Genomic DNA, 23,512 nt, shown 5'->3' with positions numbered 1-23,512 from the left:
CACAGATCTCTATTCATAGGTCACCACTTCAGAGAATCTTGTCTGCAGGCCCAAGAAGCCAATATATTATTTCCGGATTGTCATGCTATGTTTTCTTCTTTCCAGCAAGTACACCTTACCTGTTTCTGACTTGCTTTTTTGAGAGCATGTATCTTGTCTGATTCGCAGAGCTGTAGATCTGTATTTTCTAAACACTTCAAGGATACTCAAGTAAATATTTGACAAATCAGTACATTTATTTTGGGGGGACACTTTTCCTGCATTTCCATTAGCTCCTATGCCTTAGAAAGGCATTTTCTTGTACATTCTTTATGCTTTTAAGATTAATTGGGAAATACATTCTGGTGCCCATTCCCATTCATTCAATCAAGAAATATTTACTGTGCCAACTATTTTGCTACACGAAGGAAGACAAAAATGAGACAGCAGATTCATGACCTCGTGGAGGAGAATAGAATGAAAATGAGTGAGTATAGCTTAAATGGCCCTCAGTCAAACTAATATGGGCTAAGGAACACTGCTTTGTACAAAGCGGCTCGGAATGGGATGCAGCAAAATCTGTCATGAATACACAAGGAAAATACATTGGTGCTATGCAAGCACGTCAATGGTTGGCTTCTGTAGACCAAAATAGGAAACGGTTGCATTTCTTTCATTTCTCAATCCATAAAAGGATGCCTCCATGAATGGTAATGAAAGATGCAGGAGTCCCCCCCCCACACACACACAGAGTTGCTAAAGATTCAAATTCAAGGGTTTTTTGGGGGGGGCGAAGAAAGGGTATTTTTCAAGGCAGAGTTTCTTTGTGTAGCCTTGTCTGTCTGGAACTAGCTATATAGATCAGACTGGTCTCAAATTCACAAAGAACTGTCTGCCTCTGCCTTTGTGGGGGCTGAGCCTTCCCTCTTATCTCTTAGAAGAAAGTGTGGCTTACCTAGGAGATAAACTATAATTTTTCCCATGAGTCCAATTGTCATTGCTAATGAAAAAGGTAGTTTTCTGTTGAATGGTTAAGTAAGGCCTAATACTTTGATAGCATCTCCATGATAACCACGGGGATTTGTTTAGCAGCAACTGTGTGTCAGTCACCAGGATGAACACTTCATAGTAGTTAATCCAGAATTCCTCAATAATCATCATTTTATCAAAATCAAAAGTCAGAAACAAGAAAAGTAAATCAAAGGATTTTCTTATTCCCCTTAATTTTAGTTTGAAGGCCAGGGTTGAACCCAATTCTATGAAAGTCCCAAACTGTATACTCGACCGTTAACTCTAATGACTACCTCTGAGACCCTATGCTGAGATGCAACATAAAACATTTATCTTTTACAAACGCTCTGTTATTCAAACACATATCCTTTTCTTATGCATACATATTTTGCCTAAGCTCAAGGTAGAATATTGCTGAAATAAAAGATAACGGTGTTCATTGCTGCTGTGGTGAATTGCCACAGATTTAGTGGCTGAAAACCATAGACATTTATTATCGTGCAGTTTGTCAGGGCACAAATCTGATACTGAATTAAAAGGACAGTATCAACAGGGATAAACCCCTTCCTAGATGCTCTTCCAAATAACCCATTGTATTCTCCAGCTTTTAAGGACCCCCAGATTTTTTGCCTGTTTAGTCTTCCCATGACCGCAAAGATAACATCTCTGCATCTCTCTAACTGGGGTTGCTCAGAGGCAAGTCAATCTTTCAGAGCAGGAAACCACCATCACCTTAAGGATGTGTGCTACAGCCATCAGGCTCATATGACTGTTCAGTATAACACCCCCTACCACACACACACACACACACACACACACACACACACACACACACACACATGTATCATCAGCTAGGCATCAGTGCAATAACCAACAGGCTCAGCTTACTGTCCGGTACACCCCCACCAAACACACACATACACATAACCACCTCCTAAGGATCTGTGCAATAGTCAACGGGTTCATCTGACCCTTCAGTACAGCACACCCCATGCACACACCATCCAGGGTCCTTCCCGTAATCATATATGCGCAGCTCTAGGCCAAGTATGGCTACATATGCAAAGGTTTCAGAGACAAAAGCTGTGGATTTTTTTTTTCGTCTTACCATACCAAAGTGGCAGTTCCACTGGAGCAAACACTCTACTTAACCCTTAACCTCTGGAAAGAGGGACAATTCTCAAAAATATTTAGCATAGGAACAAAAAAAATCACCAAAAGAGCAAATGAGTCCTAGGAATTAGGAGCAGAGCAAAGGTGTCCATGCTGGGCTCAGTCATGCTCAGGGTCTGGTTAGTGTGCAGACATTATGTCATTATTTTCAGGTAGTGTACTTGTAATGTAGGTAAATAATACAGTAAAATCGTGAGTTTCCATATCGATTTTCATGTTTAATACTCAACCCATGCAACTCTCACCCTAGTTAACATGAACAGACTAGAGTAACATTCTATATGCATTTGGTAGAGAGCTATGCAGAGCAGAAAGACTATAGGCTTGCAGGCAGATGGTCTTATTTGTAAGTGCTTCTTCAGATTCTGGCTGTGTGATGTGGGCTAGGCTGCTTCACCTTTCTGAGCCTTAATCCTGAGATCTGTAGCATGAGGATAATTCTGACACTGACTTTGTGGAGGTAGAGACCCAGGGGATTTATGCATGTACTTTCTGAAGCATAGCTTATTCCCACAACTGAAACCCATTGGGCATAACAAACGTTAAGCCCTCCCCAAGAAGTCTGCTGTCATCAGTTGCAAATATAATGAAAATAGCAAAAATGTGATCTTTTTGGATCTATCCTCCCTTCTCCCACTCAGTAACTGGAAGGCTGCCTAGTCCAGATTAGATATTCAATGTATATTAGCTGAACAATGATGAATCTTTCTTTCCCTTTGGGTCTCGAGCATAAAGTTCTGGTTTGGCTCAGTGATGAATTTGATGGTCAGCGAGAGCTAGTGAGACCCAATCCCCTGAAGTGCCCCCAAGAGCTTCTGGGCACTGTTGAACAACCCCCAAAGCACTCTTAGAAGAACTCTGAAATTTACAAATTGCCTTGGATATGAGCCATGGTGAGTTATTAACATACAAAATAGATTAAATCACGTAAAACTGCCCACTGCCCTATTTATCACATGCAGTGTAAAAACACTTTTAAAGGAGCAGCGATGGCAGCTAGATGAACGCTTGCCAGCAACACTGAGCCTGACTTAAATCATGAAACACTCTGTAGTCAAAGAACAAGGCACCATCCCCTACACATACCAACCGTTTCACGAGCAAACGTGTTCCATAAAAGGCGTATGAACATTTTACCGCAAACAAAATCAATACCGTATAAACTAGCTGGTGGTCTCTAGCTCAGATCCATTCACAAACCCAAAGTATATAGAACCTGAAATACAAAGACTCCTGGGAAAGTACAAACCCTTTGGCTAAAGTTATAATTAATTGCAGCATACCTTCTCCAAAAACAATGCTCCCTTTAATCTATGAAATGTTAATACTGCTGAGGATGAAGTCATCCCCAAAGCCAACCTCATCCTGCTCTTTCAAAGAAGAGTCTCCCTGACCCAGAGCCCTTCCCAAGGTCGAGCAGGGTACCATTTATTCTGTTAGAATATATGGAGATACTGGAAAGACAACAAGAAAATACTACTTCAGAACAACCCAGTCCCATAGCACAGAGACAAAGCAATAAGATGCTATACACATAATGTTGGTCCAAAAAGGAGAATAAACTATTCAACGGAGCTACTTCTCAAAAGCACAGTACTAGTGTAGGAGGTCTTAAAAGTCAGCAATGTGTGAATTTCAGGCATATACCTGAGCTGGACAGGGTGGTAAAAACCTGCAGTCCCAGAACGGGGATTGAAACGGAGGCAGGAGAATCAGTTCAAGGCCATTCTGAGTTACATGAGCTCCAGTTTTAAAATGAAAGTAAAATAAAACAAAACCCTACACGTGAAACATATTACACAGCATTCATGTATAGTGTACCGGACTGGAGAGAGAGGGGGAGAGGAGTGGGGGGAAGGGGAGAGTGGTGGGAGGAGGGGGAGAAGAGTGGGAGGAGAGGGAGAAGAGTGGGAGGAGGGGGAGGGAAAGGGGAGGCTGGGAGGAGGTGGAAATTTGTTTTTTTTTCTTTATTCTTCTTTTATCAATAAAAAAATGTTAAAAAAAAATTAAAAAAAAAAACAACGAAAACAAAACAAAACAAAAAAAAAATATTAACTTAAATTGAGGCAATATACACCAAATCCATGAATGGCTGTGGCTGCATGGGAGAATGGACAGAAAACAGAATGACCCTGGTTATATTTTATTTATTTTCCTTTAAGTCCACAAGCAGGCATGTTGAAATATTGTTAACCAGCAATTTGGGCTAGGGAATCCCCATGGCTTATTGTAATTAGCCGTGGTCGGACACACTAAGTGCTCTCTGCACACAAAGCATAGCAGTGATAGAGAAGACTGTGAATCTTGCTAGAACACCTTGTCAACAGGTCCAGCACCTACACAGGTATCCAGATGACTCCTGTTCAACAACTGTATTCCTCAGCAGCTTCTTCCACAAGAGCTGCTGCACCTTCCCTCGGTCTTTAACAGTGGCTTGCATTAGTCCTGCCTGCCTTTGCTTTGCTAGGCTTCCTTTGCACACTCATGGCCAATCCCCTGCAGCCTCATTGTGCCCCACTTAAATTGCTGTAACCTCCTAACTGCCAAATCCTGTCAGTTCTCATCTTACTTAACCATGCAGAGCACTTAAGGTAATTGACCAAGTGCTGGAAAAGTTGCCTGCTCTCAGCATCCACGGTATTTCTCCTGTCCGCCATCCCCTCATTTCACATTGCACCTCTGAATCCTTTGCTAGCATCCACCTCTTGTTGTGGCCACGAAACTTTAGTCATTCTCTCCAGGAATCCATCCTGAGCTTTTTTTCTCTGTCAGGGATGTGCTTTGTCATTTTTTTTTTTTTTTGCCTGATACCTGCTAGCTCCTAATCAGAATTTCTAATTGTTTTGACACCCTGGATACAATCCTTTGACAATTGTTTATCCTTACTCTCTACCAGCATCTCAACTTCTATACATCCTAAAACTGTCATGTCCTCCAAGATTTAAGGTTAATGCTGTTCTCCTCTTACTCCAATACTTAAAGTGATACTCATTACATCTGCTACTGAATCTCTCAAACCAACTGCCTTTTCTCCATCCACCAAACTCTTACAAATCCTGTCTCTCTTTCAACATGGTCTGTACTAGTATTCTAACATGTCTCTTGCCTTCATAGGACTCTCCATCATTTTCTACTAAGCCCAAACAATTTTCTTTCTTTGCCTTAACACCATTTAATAGGACATAGATTTCAGTCTAAGCATCGTTTCCACAAATGCAAAGGTGTCAATGACATCTCACCACATTCCCTTCCAGTTCTGCTCTAGGATACATCAACCCATTGCTAAGATTCAGGATGCATGGGCCTTGGAGCTCCCTGGAAAGGACTGGAGTCTTCACACAACTCTAAATCTCTGCAAAAGGTGATCTTCTCACCCCAATATATGTTCCCCTCTCTTATGCGTGACAAATTTCAACATGTACTTTTAAGACTGGGGTGATGGTTACATCTCTAACTGCAATGTTTCTTTTGTGTCCCAAAGAGCTCTCCTTTCTGTGTCTTTGTTCCTCTAAGATGTTACATTTACTTCTGGTTTAAGGCATATGCCAGGCTAGTCAGAGAGTAACTTTCCATATGTCCTGTTTTTCCAGTGGACTGTATAGAGGAGTTAGGTCTTTATGCAGGGGTATTAATTCAACAATATTTGAGGGTGTAAGTGCAGGCATTGCTATAGGCTTACAGGACAGACACTGAACAATTCAGACAATCTGAAGGCTTCAGGAGTCTAAATTCCTGAAGACTGAAGTGATCAGTGATTCTGAGTCATGATTTGAAGATGTTCATTTAAATCCGTGAGGCCATTATGAAATCAGAGCATTCTCACATGGTATGGCTTTTGCACACCAGTATAACTAATCATCTCTAAGTAGAGCCCATTTCTTTTCACTTCTTCTAACCAGGCATACAAATGTGTGATTAGTACTGTAGCTCTAAATAGTCAGAGCACAATCTCTGGGGTAAAGATTAGCTCTTCTCTTGTGGAACTGCACCACGAGCAAGTCTGCAATTGTACACTGTTGTTTGCGATACAATAATGGCTAAAGCTTCCCTATATCAGCAGATCACCGGGCTACACTGCATGGATTCTCGAAGCAGAAATAACAGCAGCTGAGCCTTCTGAGGGCAAATCAGAAAATAGCCACGTTGCTGCAGATGATCCATACCATATGCCTTTAAATATCAACGTTGCAGTAGTACAGGTATGTTTTGTGGAGTTTTGAATATTTGTAGACAGAGTGATTGAGGCTTCTCTGGAACTGGAACATCCATCACGATTGAGACTGTGAAACTTGGAGTACATAAATAGTCCAGAAACAAAACATCAGAAATTATTTTAGAACTCTTAGAACAATATCTAAGAGTTGTCGATTCGTATAAGGACAAGAACAACTGGCCTGATACGTTTTAGAAGAATGATTGGTAAGCAATGGCACTTCAAGATAGTGTTAATTCTCTTATACTTGACACTCACCCAAGCGAGCACACAAATAAAATGGAAGCCACATGCTGATAACATTGGGTAGTAGCTCATTGTCACTCTTCTGCTCTCAAGTCTAAGCATGACAGAAATGCCTGCTTCTATCAGTTTATCAGTGTCCTGATATGAACCAAACCCTTATGTACGTCAACTGAGCATGTCTTACTTGTAAGGTCAGATATCAAGATATGGCTAGCCAGACCAGCTGTCTCCTGAGCCTGGTGTGGAAACTACTCAGTATTGTTTACTCTTGACTCTGGGAACAAAATGCTAGGAAGTGCAAACACTTCGCTAAGTACATATATATGATGCATGGAGAAACTTAACACCCACAGGTACGTGCCAATATTTTAATATTGTATTTATTTAGTTGTTGTATGCATGCTTACAGTGTATTTTGATCATATATGCTCTCTACTCACTCCTTCAATGTCCCCAATCACTTTTCCTACCTCTCCCATCCAACTATCATGTTCTCTTTTTCCTTTTTTAGTGATTCACTGAACCTAATTAGTCCTGTATATGAGTGTGTGTATGTGTGTGTATGGGTATATATGTGTGTATGTGTGTCTGTAGGACCATCCATTGGAAATGTCAACTTCCCAGGGGTTAGATCCCTGAAGAAAAATTACTCTCCCTCTCCCAGGAGCGGCTGTCAATAGCAGCTGGGTGGGGCCTCATAAGTCCTCCTCCTCACATGCTGTAACTTTGACCAGCTTAATCTCGTGAGGTCTTATGTAGGGAAGTCCTGCAGCTCTGAATTTGGAGTGTAGTACGCCTGCCACATCTGGAAGGTTCTGTTTTTCCGCAGTCCTCCCAGACCTCTGGTTTTTATAATCTTTCTATTCTCTCTCATGATGTTCCCAAAGCCTTGCCGAGGAGAGGTAGTGTGGATGCAGCATTTAGAGCTGAGCACCCCACTCTCATATTCTCTGCACTTTAACCGGTGGTGAATCATTATCTTAACCACTGTCTCCTCTCCAAAGAGGGATGCTTTGCTAATGAGGGCTGCAGTAGTCCATAGGTACAGAGATAAATATTTATAAGTCAGTTTGGTAGTGTGTTCATTTAGCAAAATCATAGTAGTAGGTTCACCTTTAGAGCTGACAAATTCCAAGTCATGGATTTTTGGCCAGGTTTACATCATCAGGAATAAATACCCTTCTATGGAGTTAGTAACTTCCACAGCAATAATGTCATGACTGAACCAATGTAAACATCTTGCCACGCTAGCCTTTGCTACCACTTGCAGGGTTCCCATGTTGGTAAAACTGCTGATGACGTTTCTCCATCGCCAGCTTGCCTAGTGTCGTCAGGTATTAAGAAAGGTACCTAGTATGGAGGAAATTTCCCCATCAGTTCTAGCTTGATTTCTCGGGCCTATAAACCAAAGCAGATGATGTCTTTAAAGCCAAGTTACACCATCAGGTTCTGTTGAGCAACCAAGAGCAATGACAGTAGCCTGTAGTGTTTGTAAGTCTCTGGGATCTCCCAATCCACAACTGAAAGATAGTATTTCACACTAGGCACTGGGACTTTGGTTTTACAATCTGTGGCTTCTGGGATAATATTATATCTCTCACATAGTAAAAATGCATTCAAAGTCTTCTGTAAATTAATATTTTTAGGAAACTTATAAAATACTAAACTTCCATCTGGATTTGTGAAACAGCCTTCTTATTAGTTATCATTCCCTTTACCCCTCTTCATTTCTTCTTTCCATCCTATCCCAACAGACTTAAACCTGCCTCCCCACCCATTAAAGAGATCTATAATCAAACCACAGAGACTATCTCTGATTTTGACAGTAGATTACTAGCTGTAAGTTCTAAACAAGAGACTCAAGTCAAATTTCAGAGTTTAAGCCAGACAAGAGAAAATATAAATTAAAGAGAAATTGAGATACCCAAGAGAGAGAGAGAAGATGAGATGAGTCAAGGTCCCCCAAAGGCAAGCAGCACAGAACCATGGTCCATGATTTGCTGGTTTATAGGACAGCACATTATGCCCTTTGCTAAGCATATGAACCAAGGGCACATAAAGTGTTTGGCTTTTGATTATCTAGTTCTGCTTCTTAAAACCTCTGATCACTTCTCATCACCCATGGAACAAGTCCAAACCTATAACAAAACTCCAATTCCTAACAATATGTACTCTACCTGTCTCTGCAGAATCATCTTTTGTGTTCTGTCTTTCTCTCTTTCTTTATCTCTCTTTTTCAAGTATGTCCTTTACTTTTGTATCATCTATCTCTAAGCATAATTCAATAATTTACTTCATTTCTACTTCTTTTAAGAGTTATTTACTTGTTGATTGCCTTGGCGGGCTACTTAGTCTAGGGTTAGTAGCCCGCCTGGCAGTTCAGTTATTCCAGGGTCACGGAGAGGCACTACCTGGAAGATATGGGCTAGGAGACAGGAAGAAGGCCATGCAAAGTTTGTCAAAGCCTCCGTTTATTACAGATGGGGTATAGCTTTATATAAAGAGTTGGGGGATGGGCACAGGGTTCTGGGCTCTTGCCGCGTGGTTCACGTTGGTCACATGGTCCGAGTTGGTCACGTAGGCAGGAGGTTATCTTCAGTCAGGTCACTGTAGGCCTGGAAGTTGACACACCTAGCTCCCTAGATAGTTTGGAATGTGGGGTGGGTTCCGCTAACAGATAGCTCTCATTAACAGCCAATTTGGGTGTGGGGTAAGCTCTGTCAATAGAACCATTCTTAACACAAGGGGTGTGGGGTTCTCTGCAGACTCCCCAGGGTGATGGTTCCTGTAATGATTTTAGGAGGAAATTGGCTCCTGACATTTACTGACTCTGAAACCAAAATAAGTTTTTCTCCATGTCTACCTGCTCCTGTGTATGTGTTTCCATGCTCATTTGCTGAAATTACCATTGTATTCAGTTGTATTGTTTAAAATCTCTCTTCCTAGCTGGCCATTGGTAAGAAGAAAAGGTGCTTGCTTTACCCAAGCATTCAACATAATTAATTTATAATAAATGTTAAATAAATAAGTGTTGGAGATAAAGTTGAATGGATGTGTCCTGAAGTCCAAAGGGGAAAAGAGCTAGAATCTGAGCTTTCTGAGTGTTTGTTCACTCCATTTGATGGTAGAAAAAAACATGGAGATTATCTAATTGTTTAAACAATATTTGAGTTTATTTAAAGTTACATTGTTATCCATTTGTCAACAAATATTTGAGTGCCCCTGTGTCTCTTGGAAGTATGCAGAGTCTCTTTACTTTGCGTTTTTAGATAGATACCAAGAAATTAATTAAAACTGTGTTTATTATGAACAGCATTAAAAGGATGCATGGCAGGAAGGAGCATGGCTGGAGATCAATGCTTGCAGCAATGGTGTATGTTCTCAACTTGTTAACCTCAGGAAGACTGTGCAAAGCATCTGCAGTTGGGTGGGTAGAGAACCAGAGCCAAGATCAGGCTGTGAAGTCAGGAGAAATAATACAGCTATGCAAATGGAATGTTCCAGGTCGAGATCATGACTTTGCAGAGACTAAGAAGCTTCCCTCAGAAATTTACCTGTATGCTGCAGTGTTAGACTTCCTGGCACTAATTTGTCCAACTTGTCCTGACCATCAGTGCTTTCTGACTCAAGTTTGGGGAGGCCATGTGTTACTTTCCTTGGATTTAAACCTTCGAACATTAAAAGCTCCAATGATAGTCACAAAGTTGTGCATTAGGGTTCACTCTCCCCATGCACAATACATTGGAACAGGAACTAATTTGAGATCTTTACCAGAGATGGATTAAAGAAACCCAGGCAGAAAAAAAAAGAAAGAAACCCACAGGAAGTTTATTGGATAATTAGCCTTTGTCTACCAAGACTCACCACTTGAACAGAGAGTGTTAAGTCTGAGAAGCCCAACTCAGGCCTCCCTTCCACAACAGGTCAAGTCAGCCCAGAGAGTCTCCTTTTACTCTTCCATGACCTGTCCGAGAATGATAGTGGAGGAATAAAGAGTACAAAGTACGACGTAGGCAGAATGTCTTCGATACTATTGCCTTAGCCCAAATCCCTGCTCTCCCAATCACTATGTCACAGTGGGCAAAGTGCTCAAGATTTTGAGCCTCAGTTGACTTATAAAGGGTGTTCAAAATCACCTCGGCAATGCCAAGGCAAAGCTATCTGATTATTTTCTTAAAACCTCCAAAGATAATGTTGAACTCAATGTGTCTGAGTCCAAATATATGTGCACATATAAAGGGCTAGCATCTTCCCATCAACATAGGCCTTCACTCAGAGATTCACGTTGGAGATGGAATCAGTCCAGCAGCATATCCTTGACAAACCACTCACCCTCTTCAGTCTCCCATCTCAGTCACTCCAGCATTAACTGGTTACAAATGCCAGCCATGATGGTGCAAGAAGCTGCCACCCATGTTTTCCCACAACTTGTCGTTTCCACTAAACACTGGGAAGTCTTGATAATTTTCCAACCTTAGGTTTCCCTCTTCAGCCTGCTTTATTCCAGGATAGGAGGATTCTTCCTCAGTATCTCTTTCCATGCCTTCATTATTCTGTCTTGTTGACCACACAAAATCTGCAGTTCTTAGATTTTTCTCCTTAATCACACAACCTTGTCATGGCCCACTGATCTATCAACTCTAAACAAATGGCTGCCTCCATAGATAGATTCGTTCAAGCTTTTTTTCCCATGATTCCTTGAAATTCTTTATACCTTCTTGGTTGTCCAAATCATAGCTCAAATACCAAACTTGTTTAAAACATTCCCTAGAAAGTCACCCTCTGCACTGAAAGATCAGAGGCCTCTCCTCAGAGAACAAGCACCTCTTCTTTATGGCCACCTGCTTTCATACCCTGCTGTCCCCAATCTTTCTGTTCCTGACCTCTATCTACAGAGTGGAATATGTCTCACTCATTCCAAATGAGTGCAGACATGACCACCACTCCCATTTATGAGATGTAGCTGTTTGTTGGACAGTATGTCAAGTGCTTTCTATACAGTAGTAAAGTTGGTCCCCATGCACCCTAGTATGATAGGTAAACTTTATTGACTTAGAACTCAGCACATGTCTGTATCCCTTTGAGACAGAAAATAGAGTAGAAACATACTCAAAATAATTTATAAATGTGCTTTATATATTACATGTGTACAATATGTAGGTACATAGCTTTCTTTTAAAGGTATATAAAGCTTTTGAGGTATAGGCCAGCAAATGCGAGAGAATAGAGAGAAGTGGAAGAAATAGTTGTATTAGATGAAGTCATAAGAGAAGCGGCACTTTAATGAAGACCTGAGTGAAGTCAGAAAGAAGCCCAACAGTGAATATGGGGCAAGAATGGTCTAACCACACACAAAGGCATTAAACTCCATTGACCTTGTGACTTCCCCAAATCCCAGGTCACAGCTGGGTTATCTGAACCCCAGTTCTGATTCCTGCACTTAGCCACCAATCTTCTTCCCTCAGTCCTATAGCAGCTTTGAATACTAGCCAGATCTGGATCCTTTAGACTCCTTTATTCCCATGTCAACAGTTATGAGTCTCCTGTGCCATGCACTGACCTCCATAATACCTCTTCAATCTCTTTCCAAATTCTGGTGTACTCCCTGTTTTCACATCCAGCTCCCACACTTACTTAGAGTCTGAATTCTCAGGTTCTCTTATACCCAGTCTCTCAGCTACATTCCTGATCTCTTCCCTGTATCTGCCTCTCTAATTTGGGATCCCAGTTTTGTTTGCTGCCCAGGATTTGGGGGTCCTGACAATGTTTCATTTATTTCTGTTTCCCTTGAGTTACTCACATTTCTGGACACATAACAATTGTGAGCTTCTCGAAAAATAGACTAAACTTGAAGCCCATGTTTCCAGTTGTCTCTGAGGGTATGATGTGGCTATTTCCCCCCACACCTGAAAATCAATATTCATAAATAGGAACACATTGTTCTTCTTCACAACCAATTCCTTCACTTGTGGTTCGTGTTTCTCATCATACCGCACTGTGGCTCCAACCCCCATCTTGTCCTCGAGGCAACCTACTCTTCCATTCCTAATGCCTTTACCCTAGTTCAGTCTTTTTTTTCTCTTGCCTAGACTAATGCAACAGTCACCTAATGACATCATTATCAAGAATGAAGCCTACCCAGCTATGCAAAATTAATGTTCTACATTCTGTCATTCTATGAAATTCAACTGGCTCCCTCTTGTCTACAGAATAAAATCTCCATCTATTGTTACAGTCCTAATAGCCCATGCCTACTGGCATCTCCTTCACTTTGATGTTCTACAAGTCATTAAATTTTTTACATCTAATCAATGTCATTTTCTTTCAGATGAAGCTCCTTCTTTATTTTCCATCTGCATGTATTTAGGAAACCCCTGGCTTACTGAAGCCAGACATCTAGATGCTCTATCTCAGGGTCTTCGTCACTACTGATCCCTTTAAAAACCTATCATCAACATCCTCAAGTCCTATTGAGCTCATATTCTGTTTCTCTCATGTGTAGTCTTTATTCTTCAGCCTCTGATCAATAATCTATTATGTCCTTCAGATTCCCCACTTGTAATTTCTGGTCAGAGTAGGTTTTTTTTTTTTTTGCCTGGGGTTTCACCCGGACCCTATTTCCATCCATTCGCAACATTAGTGCAGTTTTGTTGCTGGTGTAGACAGAGGATCAACTCCTGTACTTGACCAAGATTCACCAGGTTCCTCAGAACCTTCACACACAGACTTCCCTAATGTCTCATCTCACTGTTCCATTTGATTCCAGACCTTCATTGCACCATGAAGAAGAACTCAGAGTTCCCGGCTTGTATAACCCTAATCTCTTAGCTCAGCCTTATCCCCACAACTTCTGCTACCAAAAATATCTATTATTCCACCTGCCATCTCCCCCAGAAAACCTCAGCCTCCCTCTGCAGGTCCAACTAATCTAGGTGTCTTTCTTTGACCCTGTCTGACCTGCAGGATGTGATTAAGCACTTTCCTCAAAGTGTTCTGGAAATTGAGCTATTACAAGGCTTTCCATGTTCCAGATTCTATTACATGTGTTTATTTTCACAAGTATGTTTAAGGTTTCCAGGGGATATTTGTCATCACTTTTACATTTAACTACTGTGAATGGTACCTGGCCACAGATGTCCAGCATACATTTCATAGAATAAAATAGACTGATATTTTCAGGGTCACCCAAATATGTAACAGTATTATTTGGCATATAGGTTAATACTACTACTCTGAGTAAGGTCTGTGTAGTGTAATATGTTACATGTGACCTCATGAAGCCCACATCACATAGTAGTAAACTTTGTGATTATAACACTTCTGCTCTTTGCTCCCTCAGCATAGCGTTTTCCACGTTTTCCAAAAGCTATTGATAAGATGGTAGCTGATAACACTCTTCATTAAAGAAGGACAACCGTGTCCTAAAATGGCATTTAAGTCCAGTCTTAAAGATGAGGTAAACAATCGTGCTTTCTGTAGTTGATTATGTTAATGCTGGCAAAGTGGAATTTAGGAGTATACCAGGAAGAGGTGACTTAAAATTTTAACTCTATATGGTAAACAACAGCATTGCTTTTCTTTGTTCTCAAACATATACTAGCATATTGTCTCTCATCTAATACATGATGGATAAGTGTGTTGTTAATGAATGATTGTTGGACAGTATCTTCAATTTTTTTCCTAGAAAATAAATCAGTGCAGCCGGAGGCTTTTGTAATTCTGTGCTGATGATATTCATGAAAAGCCACTATCTCTCGCTTATGGATATTGGGAAGAAATGGAGCTCTGCTTAAAACTGTGATATATCTTTAATAATTTCAACAGTTCAACTGCTTCACTGTAAAGATTGTAGATTTTTCATGGTTAGTGTTTATTCAGAGAGGTGAACAGTGCTTGTCAAGTATTAGCTGTTTTGGATGACTAATTTTCATTTGGAAACTATATTTACAACTTTAATTTAACCAGGAAAGTTTATGCAGATTAGCAACAAATTTTGTACTTCAATTATCTCAGAAGCACTAATATTTACTATCTTCCAGCTTCAACATTTAGATGGGTGGCCCTTTCAAACCAATCTTAATGACTGTGTCTACATGAAAATTGGAATTTAGTTTCTACCAAATGTGTGCAGGAGGTCCTCATTCTACATCTCTGAATAGTGCTGAATTCGGCAGTGTTTGTTTACTTTTCCATGATTCCCAGTGCCTGGCTCTGAGCATTCCCATTTTCTACTCGCCTTCCAACATTTTCCTTCCTGCTGCCACCAAATGAAGGGAATGCTGCACCTGCGTTCCAGAAGTCCCCACGACTCATTTCAGCCTGATGAAATAACTAGGAGGGCAAAGGTACAAACAGTTACCAAACCTCTAACAGAGTACAGGTACATAGCGCTTTGCAGCACAGCGAGCCCCGGCTGAAATTACAGAGAGTTTGTGGAGACGAAAGAAGAGGAGCAAGGAGTTTTGGAATTCTTGTAAGAGATGGTTGGTTGATTTTCACAACCCCTCACAGATCTAGATAAGGTAGAATAGTGCTCTTATGATAAATGATTTATTTTCTACAAAATTATCTTCAAAATCATGGAGATGCTCTATTTAATTTCAAAATCTCTATACTGAGTTGAAATGCCTCTGTTTTTGCTAGAACATTATTTAAACTGCTCATAAGAGAAATGAGCACTCTCAATTCCTTTACCACTTTCTTTAAACAGAAGCTATTACTCATTTCAAGCTCCTAAGTCATATTTGCGTTATGAAGAAAGCATGTTTCTTCATATATTCCCTGCATTGCAGAAGATTTTTTTAAAAAAAATTTAAATGGCATGATCTTTTAATGTTACTTAGTGGTAGACAAAAAACAGTTATATTTGAGAAAGTAGAAAGTGGAAAGAAGAAACTAACAACAGAACAATCATAGATTTTTGAGACCATTCTTTGTTTGTTTGTTTTTGTAGCTTCACTCTTTAAGACCCCAAAGAGGAAAAAGACCAAGTTTACTGTCACAGTGTGTTTTCACACACAATGAACTGCATTCTACCAACAGGAAATCATTTCACTGTTAACAGTGTAACCCACTGTATGTACTCCAGCATGGGAATGGGTATTTTAAAAAATAAATGATTGGTCATTTCTTCCCCCATTCCACTATGAACACCTGGGGCACATCCATTAACCATCTTCTGTATAAAATGTAGGCAGAATCTGCTTTATAAGTCTAATACCAGATAGTTTCTGTATAACTATTTGAGGAATAAATCTCATCTTAACATCATGAGATGTCTGTAAGGTTCTACTAGATATCACCTTCACCATTGGATACAGGGAAAACAAAAACAAAAACAGAAAAGGAAGGGTGGCATTAGACCGAATGGCTATCTGATACCAACTTTTTAAATTAAATCAAAATTTCTCTAAGTCAGAGTTCTCTCCCACCTGAACTCACTTGTTCTTAGAGCAATGTCTGAGAGTGTTATCTTATGGATTCCTGCTGGTCAGCACTACATTGTCGTGTTTATTAAGTGTCCCGTACAAATGAGGCATAGAAGACCAGAGCATCAATTTGCCCACAACTCCACTAGGTTGGAGTATAATAATAAGTCTGCCTTGGAAATCAGCATGATGTTAGCAAGTCGTTCATTCAACATATTTCTGGAGCCTTTACCAGACATACAGCACAGACAAAGATGTGGGGTAGAACAGGTCTGAAATAATTTCTCATGCTAGCCAAATGAAAATTCATTTGGGTACAAAATTTTAAAGTCCCTTGAAGAAAACCAATTCTTCAATGAAGATACGTTTAATATCTGGATGTGCTATAGTCATACAATATTACCAGAAAAAGCATGGAGTCCCTTGACAGGCATGTATTCTTTTATGAAAAAAGATAAACTGATTTAGTTATATTCTTACGGACCTCTTGACATGTATAAGACCATAAAAATGATTTGTGTATATTCTTAGTGATATCTTGGCATGTAAAACACAATCTTTGTTTTATAATACAAAGAAGACATACTGTGGGTAGGCTGTAAACTCTGGTGGTTATTGTATCATTCAAACCTGAGTTTGAGTCCCACTTGGGCTTCAAAAACACTCTTCTTAAATAAACTGCTTCACGCAAAGCTATTTCAAACTATTAACACACATTGACATCAGAAAATAAAAGTCTATTTTCCTCCTGAGTCATTGTTTAAAGACCTATAAAAGTGACAGTGAGAATTCCCTAAAGACTTATTGGCTATTCATGAACAGATGGCACCTAAATACAAGAGGGGGACATTTCCTTAAGCCAATAATACAAATTTGAGGTAGCCCAAAAGTTACAAACTATTGAAATACTCAGACTGCTCATTTTTACTAAATAAATAGAGTGGAATACAAGGAGGTAACTTCTCAAAGGTTAATAATATGCCCCGAAGATATTTAAAATGACACAGTCCGTTCCAGTGATTCAGCCATTCAACCACACTGACTGTGTTCACCCTCAGGAATAGAAATAAGCCTTCAACATAGGAACGATGGCCAAGTGCACAACATGGAAAATTCTATATTTATATTCCTGATCAAATGACTCTTCATAATACAGAGTATGATGGGAACTGCTGTGTTTAAACATGGGCTTTCTACTTACTTGATTCCCAAATACTGTACATGGACTTGCATACAGATCAGCCGTGGGAAAGAGGCTTGGTGAGAGGAAAGATAGCCACTGCCACTGGGGTAAAGAACTGAACTTTATCTCTTTTAAACCCTCTCTCCCGACACAGCCTGGTTCTCCCTGTGAATGCTGATATGAGAGAGAAAAGGAACCAAAGAAGCAGTTGGGTATACATTGAATGAGGTCTCAGTGGTTTGATTTTTCCATTCCTTTCTATGGCTGCTGCTACAATGGGAGGCACTGTCATTGGATGAGCTTAATAGCTAAGATAATAACAAAGATAGCAGACATGGCAATGCAGATGCATAGAGAACGGGCTGTGGAGTGTTGGAAAAAGACAAGGTCTGTGACAAAATCAGGGACAACCAAAGTCACATTTCAGAAGGAATACTTAACTAATTTTGCAATGTCTCATTAATTTTGGCTGACTGGGAAGGAATTGGACTCACTGGGAGTCTGCTGGACCACTGACCTTGGACATGATAGATCTGGAAGATAATAAGAAATCACTGTAACCAGATACAGGACAAAGCTGAATATTACCTCAAACACACGGAAATCAGAGAATAACTATTCAAGCCTTCTCTACAAACACTCACCTAGCTATGAAGCTACAGATGCTCCAAGAAGCTTGATCTTGATGCTATATTTCCAAACTCAGAGACATTATCTGATGAATAGAGAGGTTGGAAGCCAAAGAATGTCAGTTCCTAAAGAGGGCTTAACAAGCATCCAAACATAAATTGAAATTTAAGTTCTTTCATAGGTCTGTCGTGGGGTAACAGGATTTAAATTCAGTAAATGTCCTTTAGGCACTTACTAGTTTGTGAAGCGCCATGTAAATATTAACTAGAAGGATAAACATGAGTACCTTGTGTAGGGTATATGCTAATGAGCAACTACAATTTGATAGCTGCAAATGACGTAAAATGCCAAATTTATTCTGCTTTGCTCAGATTCAGACCAAAATATAAGGAAATCTACATAAACAAAACCAAAGAGCAGGCAAAGCAACGGAGCTGCACAGGACAGCAATGGAGATGAGTTGGGAGAGATTGAAAATAATCACCAAGCAATGTCAGGGGAGAAAGTTAATCCTAAACAGCGGGGAAACACAAAGCAGGTTTGGGAAATAGGGAGTATCCAGCCACCTATACCAAAGCATAAACCGAACTATAGGAGAGAAAGTGGAGACAGAAGATGATCACCTTTTCGTGAGAGCCTTTTACACCAATCTGAAGCTACCACAGGTTTCCTTCTAACAGTTGGATCAAAGGAAGGCACCAAAATATATTCTGTGGGATAATAAGACTTAAAGCAAAAGTTAGTAAATATAGTAGACTTTAAGTGGGAGATGGTAAGGGAAGAGGATTCAAGCATACTGCCCTGGAAATGGTGCTATGTACATAGTATTGGGTTGTAGAGAGGAAACCGAGGGAAGAAACAGAAGTAAAGAAACCCTGGTGGCTGATTCAGCAGAGATGGAAGGCTCATAGAGAAGGGTCTGCTTCAAGCGGTTTCAAACTGCGTGTCTTAAGTAATGGTTCCCCCATTTGAAAAATAACTTGTTTTTAAAGAACAGAATATGTATTTTTCTAGTGCACTTTTGGTTTTTACTTTACAGTGCCACTAAAAACCTGCTGTTGGGTCTGAAATCCTAAGAATGAAAATGTCTGTCTAGCACTAGCGTAGGGCACTGGGCTAGACTGTGCACAGGAAGACTTGCACACCACAGGAGAAATTCAAATAGCCATTAGCTTAAGAGGAGAGTACACAGAAGAAAGATGATCAAAAGAGAACTTGGTGAAGGTTGCATAGAATGTTCAAAGAAAAGAAGTAAGGGTCATAAAAAGAGTTACCCGGAATCCGAGAGGGTACAAATTAATTCCGTTCCACAGACAGCCGTGGAGAAGAAAGCAGCCATCATCAGATATTGAGACTGTATATTTGAGTCCTCAATCTAGATGTTAGGAAGTGAAATGATAACCAGGAATCAATGGCTCAGATCTACCAGGGACCATAGTCAGCAAAGGAGCATTTGGTGAGCAAAGGAAGTACCACAGGGAATTCAGGAGGATGTAGCAGAGGCATTAGGACCTTTAACCAAATGAGCCATTTTGAAAAATAAAAGGGTGATTCAGTGCTCGACAATAAAAAAATTTTATAAAAGTGCTCCATTGAACAACCTTAAGACATATTGAGGATAGTAAGGGCCTACTGAACAAATAATACTCAGGCCTTTATTCTTCATCTCTTCTCTCTTTTCCACCTCTTTCTGAATCTCTTTCTCTCTCTCTCTCTCTCTCTCTCTCTCTCTCTCGCTCACACACACACACACACACACACACACACACACGTTGGAAAACGGTCTCTAAGGAGGAGAGCTATTGGGTCAACAACTCAATGTGCTATGAAATATTGAAAAGCAATATTATCCATGTGTTATGAAAACCACCAAGGACAAGGCAAACAAAATGACAAAAATGACTAAGAAAGATTGTGTATTGTCCTAAAATATATTTTCAAAATAAAGCAACCACTATCTGCTCTAAAATTCTTCAAAAATCTTAAACGCATATTTTATCTTGCATGGTTCATTAATGTCCAAAACAGTTATGTCCCTATTTTATCAATGAGGGTGTAAACATCAACCAGAAAAGGAAGAAAAAAAAAGGATGGCACATAAGGGAAGCAAATAGGCGTCTCTGAATTGTCATGCTTCACAATATTTATTGAATGTGCCTTTTCATCTGTGTGACACAGAGAAAGTAGAATATCTTACACAATGAAAAGCTTTTCAAAGTTCAAAATAAATGGATTTTTGACTATTACTCATGGGGAATTGCTAATTTGACTTTCCTTGAACCTTAATAAACATAGAACTTAAGTTGAAGCCACAAAACATCTATCAATTCATGATTCAAAATGCCAGCAATTTTTCTCACTACTGCTGAAACCTGGATTTTTTCTCCCCATTTTTACTGTAGATTACATCAGATAACATCTGCCATCCCTAAGGTGGATGACACAAATTAAGGGCACCAATGAATAATTTCATAAGGCTTTTTTCTCTGACCTTCTTTCAGATTCTTTTACATATCTGACTGAAATCTCCTCTCTCTCTCGCTCTCGCTCTCTCTCGCTCTCGCTCTCTCTCGCTCTCGCTCTCTCTCACACACACACAAGCACACACACGTAGTAGAATTGTGTTGAGTTTTTACAACAGAGTATCAGAATAATGGGCCTAGTTGATAGAATGCAAAATGTATTGGTATAGTTTTTGAGACTAACATGGAATTTGACAAGTGTCAAAGTCTAGTATTCCCTACACCATCAATATTCTGTGGTCAGTAACATTCCCATGGTCAGCTCCGATGACCTCAAAGGTGATGCTTGAATACACACTAAATGCTTTTATGTGTTGAAAAGTGTAAGGGTGAAAGTTTAAGTAACATAATTAAACTCTTATGCTACTGTATCTGAGGTTTTCCCCCTATTTGCCACTTCGAGTGTGTGTGCATGGGGGTCTCTTTCACCTCTCCAAGGAGCATTTTTAGAGTTTTGCCTCCAAATAAAGTCATAATACACAAGCACACATACGAAAGACACAGAGAGAAATTTCTCCAATTTGAATATTTTCATTTCTCTATCAGATAATCCTGTTATTTTGTGAATGGATCCTTTTATAATTCCCTAGTCCATGAGTGTACGTTTGAGGGGAAAACCAAACTCCACTTACTGAAGGCTAGACACAGTTTTTAAACCAAAACCTATAAGCTTTAAAATTGACAGTCATTCATTTCTCCGCATGGCAATCGCAAGTTTGAGCAGAGATCACCAAAGTCCTGAAAAAGCATGTGCAATCACCTCTAGTATTGCCCTAGAACAAGACCCGCAAGAACAAGAATGATGCTTCCTACTATCTGCTGCTTCCTTTAGTCATATCATCACACACTAATTACCTAAAAATGTTTGCAAGAACTAAAGATGCAATGTTAAATTTTTGCTTCAATCCTCATCTTAGCCAAGATATAATCAACATCTTTCTATCCTCCGAGAAATCATTGCATTTGATGCTAGAGCTGATATCACATTTTCCATTTTTAATATTTTAATTGTTTCATGTTCCTCAGGTATGATTTCATTTGTGTTTTTCGTTTACAGAAACTCCACCCACCAGGACACTGGACTGAGAGTGGACACGTAAATTTAATCCCCATCTGCCTGACTAAGCCCAGGTAAAGAGCTGTTCTTACTGAGGAGACAAGTATAAGCCAGCAACTCTAGGGACTGTGACCCCATAGCCTGTCTCAGCTGTACCACACTCCTGAGCTTTGAGCATACAAGCTCTCCTGAATGAGAGTGAGCTGATCACCCCAGTCACAGCAGAAGAAACCCCAACGATAGTTTCTTTATACCCAACCTACAACCATCCCTGACATTTGAAGTGTCCTTCTGACCAAAACAGGAACCTATGAAGAACCAAGACTTTTTAAAATTTCACGCTCAAGTGAGACAAGCACCGTCCTGACTCCGAGAAGGGAAGGGACTGATAGATGTCCTCTTCTTGTGGCCATGCCTTTCTGAGTGCTGGACTCAGTTGTTCAAGTGCCTCTGTTTCCTCCAGTAATAAAGAGAATGCACGGGGGAAAAAAACTTACAACTTTATAGCCCTTAAACCCACATTCTGACCCGGTAAAGCCAAATGACACGGTAACTACCAGCGACTTCTAGCCTTATATAATCTTCCTCACAACCACCTTGATCCTATTTAGGGTCCTCTAAAAAAAAATCTGAATGCATCAAAGCCATCTAAAAACAAACTGATGGAACCCAAGATGGTCTGTGGGAGGACATCAATTCTGCCTTAGGTCCTCCTAAACTCAGAGAACAGTTCCTATTCCTGCGTGTTTCCCTGAGAGCCACGCTCCTTGCACAATGCCCGGTACCTTTCTAAGGCTGTACTACTGAAAAATTATTTCCAAGAGTCACTGAAGACTGTTTTCTCCGAACACACAAAACTGAAGGTAGCACTAGAACAAGACAAGCGCGTCTGCAAAAGGCTCTGATGTGGGCAACATCCCGTCTGTGTATTACCCAGGGGATCAAAATAGAGTTCTAGTGAAGTGTTTGGGAGCATCAAGGAAGTGTGGAGGGGGTGGATCAACACCATTTTGGCTCATTTATCCCCAGGTGTTAGGGATAGGAAGTGTGCCTGTGAAAGGCATCTGGTAAAAGCAAACACAACCTCAGAAATTTTCAGGGAAGGCAAAAAGTACGCACGGGATCGCAGCGGACCCTGCCACCAGCGAGTTTCAAACACACTTCAAGCAATTTTTTTTCCTCCTAGACCTTGCCATGCGCCCCCACTCCTTGGCGCCCCCATGCCCCCGCTCCCACCTCCATTTCCCAAGCCCGTCTGGGTCCGCACTCTCTCATGCAGCGATGGCAACAAGCGTGCCCCCTCCCCCGGGGCGCCCCCAGCGTGGAAGGGGCACCGATCATTGAGAGGGAAGGACAGTGCCAGCGGGGCGCCGGATTGCAAGCCCATCTCATCCTACCGCCTGTGGAGCTCGCCTCCTCCAGCTGAGCCGAGATGCTTTCCACTCTCCTGACGTTCATCTTGGGGTACGCTGGGTTCGAGAGCGGTACTCTTAGAGTCCACTGGCCCAGGGGCGGCTGGCGATGGGTTTGGCACCGGTGCGCACAGCCTCTCTGTCCTGGGCGACCAAGAGCTGGAGGCGGCGGCGGCGGGCAGGGCGCGCGGAGCCGCTGCAGGTGCGGGCGGAGGCCGGCGGGGGGCGCCGGGGGCGCTGTGCTGCGCTGGGTGGCAGGGATGCGCGGGTGGTGGGGGCCAGGACGCCCGCCGCTGAGAAGCCTGGGCGCTGTACCGCCAGACAGAGCTAGGCGCCCCCCGCCCCTGGCAAGCTTGGCACCGCCTCTGCCACCTGCTGCCAAGTCACCGAAGGAGAAAGTGGAGGAGGCTGTAGAGGCGCCTCAGGTGACAGAACAGATGCACCCAAAAAGATACCCGAAGCAGTTTAAGGCTAAGCAGGGCTCTTTTTGAGATTTTCTTGGGACCCCTTTTTGCATCGCGTAGAACCTGGCACTAGGCTGGCTCCAGGTGAAGAAGCTCTTTGGCAAAGAACCATACTGCGGGGTCCCTAGGGGGTCAGACTCTGTCCTGTGGAGTGAGAAGCAGGGTTCGAAGGACACCAGAAGGCAAGTGCAAGG

The 23,512-nt window shown here is 41.1% G+C and overlaps 1 protein-coding gene across 3 annotated transcripts in view; it reads right to left on the bottom strand.

Moving 5' to 3' along the window:
• Positions 1-23,196, bottom strand: part of Kcnip4 (potassium voltage-gated channel interacting protein 4) — a 1,037,063-nt gene extending 1,013,867 nt beyond the window's left edge. Inside the window, exon 1 of one of the 3 annotated variants that reach the window (XM_075943600.1) lies at positions 22,840-23,196. In XM_075943600.1, the coding sequence (XP_075799715.1) occupies positions 22,840-22,900 (61 nt within the window). In that variant the 5' untranslated portion in view covers positions 22,901-23,196. The remainder of the gene's footprint in view (positions 1-22,839) is intronic. The other 2 variants (XM_075943595.1, XM_075943599.1) reach the window with 2 other exon arrangements.
• Between the last annotated feature and the right edge of the window lie 316 nt (positions 23,197-23,512).

The sequence above is a fragment of the Microtus pennsylvanicus genome, chromosome 12 (assembly GCF_037038515.1).
Source record: "Microtus pennsylvanicus isolate mMicPen1 chromosome 12, mMicPen1.hap1, whole genome shotgun sequence".
Lineage (NCBI taxonomy): Eukaryota > Metazoa > Chordata > Mammalia > Rodentia > Cricetidae > Microtus > Microtus pennsylvanicus.
The sequence above is the reverse complement of the archived record's forward strand: the minus strand, read 5'-3'. Positions and strand labels throughout refer to the sequence as shown.